The 7,504-nt window shown below is 54.2% G+C and overlaps 6 protein-coding genes across 6 annotated transcripts; 2 read left to right on the top strand and 4 right to left on the bottom strand.

The window, feature by feature from the left end:
- Positions 1–39: 39 nt before the first annotated feature.
- M409DRAFT_20879 (uncharacterized protein) lies at positions 40–769 on the bottom strand (the record flags this gene model as incomplete). Its single annotated transcript, XM_033805599.1, has 3 exons — positions 40–534; positions 612–659; positions 730–769. Coding segments are annotated over 3 exons (583 nt in total), but the record flags the coding sequence as incomplete, so codon positions are not given.
- Positions 770–1,403: 634 nt separating this feature from the next.
- Positions 1,404–2,306, bottom strand: M409DRAFT_65232 (uncharacterized protein; the record flags this gene model as incomplete). Its single annotated transcript, XM_033816418.1, has 2 exons — positions 1,404–1,482; positions 1,537–2,306. The coding sequence occupies 2 exons, from the start codon at positions 2,304–2,306 to the stop codon at positions 1,404–1,406; spliced, it is 849 nt and encodes a 282-aa protein (XP_033669754.1).
- Positions 2,307–3,347: 1,041 nt separating this feature from the next.
- On the bottom strand, positions 3,348–3,803 carry M409DRAFT_20877 (uncharacterized protein; the record flags this gene model as incomplete). Its single annotated transcript, XM_033805598.1, has 2 exons — positions 3,348–3,557; positions 3,618–3,803. 2 exons carry the CDS (start codon positions 3,801–3,803, stop codon positions 3,348–3,350), a joined length of 396 nt encoding a protein of 131 aa, XP_033669753.1.
- Positions 3,804–4,059: 256 nt separating this feature from the next.
- M409DRAFT_20876 (uncharacterized protein) lies at positions 4,060–4,547 on the top strand (the record flags this gene model as incomplete). Its single annotated transcript, XM_033805597.1, has 3 exons — positions 4,060–4,210; positions 4,287–4,400; positions 4,513–4,547. 3 exons carry the CDS (start codon positions 4,060–4,062, stop codon positions 4,545–4,547), a joined length of 300 nt encoding a protein of 99 aa, XP_033669752.1.
- A 161-nt stretch (positions 4,548–4,708) lies between these two features.
- On the bottom strand, positions 4,709–5,752 carry M409DRAFT_20875 (uncharacterized protein; the record flags this gene model as incomplete). Its single annotated transcript, XM_033805596.1, has 2 exons — positions 4,709–5,272; positions 5,399–5,752. 2 exons carry the CDS (start codon positions 5,750–5,752, stop codon positions 4,709–4,711), a joined length of 918 nt encoding a protein of 305 aa, XP_033669751.1.
- Positions 5,753–6,574: 822 nt separating this feature from the next.
- Positions 6,575–7,073, top strand: M409DRAFT_52861 (uncharacterized protein; the record flags this gene model as incomplete). The annotated part of the gene is made up of 2 exons (XM_033812198.1): positions 6,575–6,607; positions 6,753–7,073. 2 exons carry the CDS (start codon positions 6,575–6,577, stop codon positions 7,071–7,073), a joined length of 354 nt encoding a protein of 117 aa, XP_033669750.1.
- Between the last annotated feature and the right edge of the window lie 431 nt (positions 7,074–7,504).

The raw sequence follows: 7,504 nt of genomic DNA, 5'->3' as shown, positions 1-7,504 counted from the left end.
CCCTCTCCCCATCCGCCCCATGCGACCCCCTCCCCATACAAATCTCCCCACAAACCGCAAACCCACACCTCTCATAAACCCTCTTGGACCTCTCCGTCGTCGCCTCCAACCAAATCGGCAACCCCTCCCTCCCCGCCCGCTCCTGCCAAAGCCCAATAACCCTCCCGGCCAGCCCCTGTTCCCGCGCCGCCTCCTCAGTGCCGATAAAGAAGAGGTAATAGAACCTCTTCACACCTTTCAGGTGCCGTTTCTTAAGCGCGTCGGCTTGCGCTTGGAAGTCCATCAACATCCGCTTCGCGCCTCCGAGCCCGAGTTTGAGGATGCAAGGGATGAAACCCGCCCGCAGGATTGTGAGGGGCCCGTCGAGGCGGGAGCCCGGCGGGAGCCAGACGGCGATGCAGGACCAGGAGGCGGCTTGTTGGAAGATTCCTGCGCTGAGTGCGGCGGCTTTCAGGAGCGTGTGGAAGTATTCTTGCATGTAGGCTGCGCGGGCGGTTGGGTCGAGCGAGGAAAGCATGTAGCGTATGATCGGGTCTGGGCGGTGAAAGTTAGTGTTTTTTTGCGTTTTTGGTTTTGGATGGGGTGGTGGGTGAGGGGAGGGGAGGGTGTACCATCGCGAAAGATCTTTGCAAGTCGGTTGGCTGCTTCGTCTTTGTATTCTATTCCAGTGAAAATCAACATCAGCTTTCTCGTCTTACATCTCAACTCGATCGACAATTTATTCCTTACCATGCCCATTCTCAGCGGTCGTAATCTTCACCTCCGCCATCACCGCCTAAGAAAGTCTTGTTCGAAGTAATGTCGAAGCCGAATCGCAAAGAGCCAGACAGTCTCCAGGCCAGGGCCCATGATATACTGACATGGTTTCGCAGCTGCAATGTTACTTATTAGTAGCTGCCTAGCCTGGCATGCATTCTCCGCTAAAGCATTGATTCTTCCGCACACAAAAGCACTTTAAGTGCGGGACCACCTTGGGCCTTCCCCTGGAGCTGAAAAGAACCTTGAAAGCCACAAGTTCAATGCCTCGCTCGCTCGCACTCGTTCCAGCTGCTCCACGTCCAACCGAGCAGCAGCCGGGATCCGCGGTATGCGGAGAGGTATATCAACAATTCTACATTGGCCAAACGTGGTAAGGACATGCAACTGGTGAAAAGCAGAAGCTAAAAGTGCTTCTTCAAACGTCGTTCTCATGTTGTGAGTAATCGCTTTCGATGAAAGATGAAGAAATGTCAAGATGCAACCTTCATGCCGTACATCGCTGATTCCCATGTCGATGATGGATGCCGCAAAAGCAAATGATGATTCCCTGTCCCTCCAACGCCTTCGCTGAAAAAGCAAGCAATGCACGCTCTTCCCCCTCAGATTCATAAAATCCCTGTTGTCGAACTACGATGTCGTTCCGTCTAGTAATCCGCGTTCTCTGCGCCGATGCGCGGCGGACTATGTGACTTTGAGTGTCTGCCGTATGGACTATGACTTCGTCTATTGAACTGTTAGCTCATCCTTACACTCTCCTCGCTTTCCGTTTTCACTCACGATCGCCTTCTCTCGCCCTCCTTCCTCCTCTCTTCAATGACTTTGATCATCTCCTTTCTGCCACCACGAGCATCCACCTCCTTCCCACGCATAGACATGGAGATCTTGTCCTGTGCATGCGCGCGTAACAGCCGCGAGATGAGCAGGTGCTGCATCAAGAGACACACATACACCCCACAGTCCATGCCATTGTCCTGCTGAGGCGAGTCTTCCAGATTGATAAATCGTAACGGCTTGCCCAGGAGCTGCGATATCCGGTACGCGACCAACTTCGCGTCGTTAAAGTTTGAGGGTGAAAGGGAATCGTAGTGGAATGCGACCCCATCGATAATAGACACCAGCAGCAACGACCAATGCGATCCGCCCTCTGCCACATCCACGCTCCGGCAATCGTTCACCGGCAAGAACACATGCGTCGTCTTCGCAAAATCCGGCAACGCACTCTTCAGACTCAACGGGTCCTGCGTCTTCTGCAACATGAAACTCATCGACGGCCGCAGCAGCACGATATCCGCTTTAGGGTATTTGTTCAACTTCTCCCTTTCGAGATACTCCTCCCAAAACGCAATCGCATTGTCTGTGAGCCAGTCGTCTTTGATCGAGTCCATGTCCTCGCGCGTGAGCCGGATGTCGTAGTAGCTGAGGTATGCATCGTCGGGGGAGAGGTTGTCGCCGAGGTATCTGCTCACGCGGCCGCCGAAGGGGTGGAAGCCGGAGGGAGAGGAGCGCGCGCTATGCGAGTTGTGGTGGTTATGCTTTTGGAGGGGCATGGTTCGTTCGCACACGTGGGGGTTGGGGATGTTGGAGGGAAGGTTGGCGAGGGTCGTGAAGTAATAAAGTAAATAGGTGGGTGGTGATGAATGATGTCGGCCCCGAGTGGCACCGGCGGCGGGAGAGCGCGGTGGTTGAGTGATGCTTAGAAGGTGAGGTCGGCGGTCATGAGGATAGGCGGGCTAGGCTTGCAAATGGGAACTGGATGCAGAGGTGGAAAAAGTGTCGTAGAGTCCAGACATGAGCGCAAAGGTCCGAGGCCGAGACTGAGAAGCAGGGCCACTGACGTACAAAGTGCCAAGCTTTTGAACTTTCCTCTCTCGCGTGCGCGTGGCGGCCCGAGACGTTGGATCTAGCAGATGAGAGGGAACATCTCGCTGAAGAACACCAACCTCACATAAAGACAGCATCTAAGCAGAATATTATTCAAACCTCACTGGCCGCAAGACACTCAGCGCTAAGGGATGTTTCAACTGAGACATTGGGGTTCAGACAGGAAGTGAAATGGGTCATTGGACAGGGAAATCCTCTTCTAATTTCACGGGACGAGATACCCGTCCAGCCTCATCGTGTCAAAGATGGATCTGAAACGAACATGGACCCTCTTCGCAACCTCCACCGGTCTCCACTTGGCCCATGGACTCGACGTCAGAGTCTGGATTGTTCGCTTGCGAATGGGAATGTTGCCTTTTGGTGACAGGAAGTCGTGTTGATTTCGTCCAGTGGTCCTTGAAGCTGCGTACTTTTGACTTTCTGCAATCTGGGGACTCCTGGTGTTGAGGTATCGCGTGATCACATTCTCTGGTTCCCGAAGCCTTGACTGCCATCATCGAAGAGCGTGCTCCCCGAAATTTCGTGTGATAGTCCTCGTCCAGCGTCCGTAGTCCTCCTGGAAGCAATCGAGCGGGCCAGGGAAGTTCCCATATGGCCATGGCATAACGACGAGAAGAACCAGCGAGCGATGCCAACCCTTCCACCACTCCATCTTAACCAGCCCCAGACCCACAGATGGTTCACCTCGTTCTCGTCGATCCATCCCTTCAAACCAAATGGCTCGGCAACAAAAAATTCGCAATCCCCTCCTTAACCGCATACTCATGCCCACAATTCCCACAACACAACTTCCCACTCGCAATCCCCGTCTCCATCAACAGCCCATGCAAGTCTTTCGCCATCTGCGTAGCGTCCCCTTCCTCGCTCACCAGAGCTTCAGCCTCAGGCACTTCGTCCGGTAAAGCTGGGAGGCCGAGCTACAAACCAAAAATTAGCGGGTGTTGATGTTGAGGTGTGGTGGTTGGGGAAAGGGGTACTTCTGAGGTGAGTGTTTTCAGGGCGTTCCAGTCTAATCGAGGCAGGATGTTTTGGATGAAGAGCGAATTGAGGTCGATTTCGATCTGTTCGAGTTCGGCGTCCTTGGGGTGGAGGGGGAAAGACGCGGGCGAGGATTTGCAGGTTTTGATGGCGCAGGTGAGGAAGTTGAGGGTTAGTAACTTCATCTTGACGGTCTCTCTTTCTCGCGTATTTCCTGGTTCTGGTCTTTTACTGTGCGGTGAGGTCGAGCGTTTGATGTGGTTTTCAGTGGTGATCTTGGAGTTGGAGTTGGAGTGTAAGTCGAAGGGCAGCACAAAAAATGTCCTCCAGCCAATCACATCACATCTCACCACTTTCTTTCGCTAGCGGCTTTCCACGTTCGCTCTTCACCAACACCATCTCAAATACAACAACATCATATACAAACAACACTTCACCAAAATGAGCGCCGAACCAGACACCCCACCCCCCTCCGGACCTAACGGCCAAGCAGGAGCAGCACCAGGCGACGCCCGCGACCCCAGCGGCTTTCTCAGCGAAATCATCGGCGCCCCCGTGACGGTGAAGTTGAATTCGGGGGTGGTTTACAGAGGTAAGTGAAGTGAAGTGACCAGGCCGTCGGGAACGGACTTGTGGAGTTTGGGTGCGGTGCTGATGATGCGCTGTAGGAGAATTGCAGTCGGTAGACGGCTACATGAACATTGCGCTCGAGGACACGAAGGAGTATGTGGAGGGGAAGCTGAGGCGGAATTATGGGGATGCGTTTGTGAGGGGGAATAATGGTCAGTCCTTCTGATTTTTCATCTTTCTCGGAGGGAATTGTGTTATGGGAAATGGTGATTTTTGTGGCCGTTGGGGACGGCAGGTGTTGTTTGCTGACTTTTGTTCTTACAGTCATGTACATCTCTGCGGATGCGGCTTCACAATGAGAGATGACTTGAGGACGGGCATGCATCAGGCAAAGGCGATGGAGACGCTGTCTACTCTATGAGGACTATCAAAGCGAGGAGGGATACGGCGCTGGAGGGCAAGCCAGCAATAAGCTCCCAGGCTACCAGCAGAGTGAAGGGAGATCCCACCATTACCAGAATCAAGAAGTCTCCGACTGAACATCAGCCAGACCATCCGCCCCCTCAGCCGGAATCTTCATAGTCCACACAGCCCAAGTATTGCCATGAAGAATCACATTCCCCTTCTCATCCTGCTCCACCCCCTCCGTCAAAGCATCCAAAAACTCCTTATACACCCTCTCCTTCGCCTCCCCCTGCAAAGTCGAAATATGTCCCAGCGTATTATACCTCTGCCACGCCTGCTCCACCGACAACGCCACCTCAAAAGGCTCCAAATGCTGTCCAATAGGCAGCGAAAACAGCTGATCATCACTCGCTTTGATCAACGACAAAGGCGTCTTCTTCACCTGCTCATCGAACACTTTCCGCCACTCCAGATCTCTGAAGCGCGGCTCGCGGTCCCCGGCTTCCGCGATGACCTCCAACAAGATTTCTCGGAGCCGCGTCTCGCCCGGGGTGGACGTGGGCTGGTCTCGCGGTTGGTTGTATTCTTCCGCATTCCAGACGAGGCCGAGGCCGCCGTGGCGACGCAGCACGCGGTGGATTTCTTTCAGGGCGGGCATGTTGGCGAACCAATGGAAGGCCTGTTGGAGGAGAAAACAAGTAAATACTCACATTCTGATATCTCTTGTTGATCGGACGAGAGAAAGAGTGGTTTGTGTTTGTGGGTGCCGAATGTGAAACTTGAGGAATTCAATCATGGACCTTACCTGTGCGACCAATACCGCATCCACACTCCCGCTCGCCACAGCAGGCATGCTCTCCCCCGTCCCCTCGACAACCCTCACGCGGGGCAATTTCTTCGCCTCGAGCACCTCTCTCATCCCATCGTGCGGCTCCACAGCAGTGATATCGAACTGCTCCTCGCGGGCTGCCAGCGCTTCCGTCAATTTCCCTGTGCCGGCGGCGAGGTCGACGATGTGGGCGCCATGTTTGCCCGCGACGTTGAGGTTTTCGAGCAGGAATTGCACGATGGTTGGGGAGTAGGTTGGGCGGTGTTGGTCGTAGGCGGCGGAGGCGGCGAAGGAGGATTGGGCGTGGGTGTTGAATGTTTTTCCGGACATTTTGACTGTGTAGGGAAGTAGATCTGTTACTCTGTTGCGTTTTCCCGAGGCGGTTAATGGATGGAGGGTTTGCAGTAGCTTGGTATGCAGGTTTTGAATGCGGGCGTCTTGCGCCTTGGTCTGATGTCGTGATGGGTTTTGTGGACTCGATTGGTCCGATGTCGCATACCAAGGGGTTGTGTTGTTATGGCATCTATACGGCGACAAGGCGTTTCAATCTTGATGGTTGGTGGTGTTCGGTGAAAGACCGCTCGTCCATTGAAGGTGAAGAGGTAAGGTTTGGCTAGCGCTCCTCTCTTCACAGACGTCATGTCGCCGTTGTCTCGCGAAATGGCGCGTTTCCTGTCATTATAGGCCAACGTACACGACATTTAACTCTTCGACATCCAGCTATGTCTCAGAATATTGCTTTCGTCAAAGTCGTGGTGAACTTCAAGCGGGTAGTGAAAAAGTGGCTGAAGCCACCCCTGCCTCCTCGCGGCTCGGGAAGTCTGTAAACCGTGGTTCGGCGGCGGTGGTGCGCGAGCCGTCGTTAAAGCAGGTTTCCGGCTACGTTTCAGGTTTCTGCATCTGCAAGACAACGGCGGCATTCTGTAGTCCGATCGAGATTTTCTGCATTTTGGGTTAATTTATGATATATCCGCACGCGAAGATGATGCGATTGCATGTGAAGAAGAAGAATTAAGTTACGTGATCGAGGGAGGTTTGCACGACTTTGTTGTTGAACGTTGCAACAAGTCGATGAACAGGCAGGTTACGGTTACCTTGGTACAGCAGTGAGATGCCCGCACGAGGTGGATGGACCTCGTGGCGAGGGTGACAATGCGACGTGGTACGCATCGGTCGGCTGAACTGGTGGGTACACGATGCTGAGACTTTGTTTCGCATCATTCTCCACCGCCATCTGCCATCATTGCCCATCACGACACACCTGGACGCAATGATGGAGAGTTCCAGAGAGTATGATGAATTCTTGCTGCAATGCACTAAAAATTAGTAGACGCGATCGATGGTGGCGGACGGGAGCGGATCAACGAGGCCGGGTGGAAAACAAGGCGGCTGGATGATGAGAGAAGCAGAAAAATATAGAGGCGGCCGCACAGACTCGAAGAGGTTGATTACCGGATTCGTGTTGCTAGGATGGGTGTGGCGGCGCAACATGCAGATACATGCATGCAGCCGCGAGACTGAAGGGGAAGAGTCGAGCTCCCAACGCATCATCATCATCGTCGTCGAGTCGAACACGATGCCTCGGGTCCTTCGTGAAGCTATACGTGGGTCTATCGTAAGCGGGAGAGATGACCAGAGGGAGATGAGGTAGAGAGTGCTTGTTGGAAGGCAAATTGATTAAGGACGTGGCTTGGGAGTCGTGAAATTTTGGTGAGCTGCGGCGTGGGCGGACCAATGGCGACGGCGCTTCGCTCACACGCCCAGGACGGGGGCTAGCGATTTCATGCGTGCATGGCAGAGGGTGAGGCTCAGCTGGTGGCCTGCACTCGTCCGCTCGTATTATTTTGGGCGTGGCCGAAGTCTCCTGGGCGGGAGGATCAGCGTCACTGCTCCGTCCATCCACCCCGTCCAGCGTCCACCTCATCGTCCATCCACCGCCCTACCGCTGGACCACCACCACCGTCAACCGTCGACGCTCGCTTCGAAGAGATCGCTGTGCTGCAGTATTATCTGTGTCTGGAGAGGGGCGTGGCCGCCAACGTTCGCTGTGAGTGCAGGTGCAACCTCCCAATTTCCATTCAC

Source organism: Zasmidium cellare, assembly GCF_010093935.1.
Source record: "Zasmidium cellare ATCC 36951 unplaced genomic scaffold M409scaffold_11, whole genome shotgun sequence".
Taxonomy (NCBI): Eukaryota; Fungi; Ascomycota; class Dothideomycetes; order Mycosphaerellales; family Mycosphaerellaceae; genus Zasmidium; species Zasmidium cellare.
This window is presented reverse-complemented; position numbering and strand designations above follow the sequence as displayed.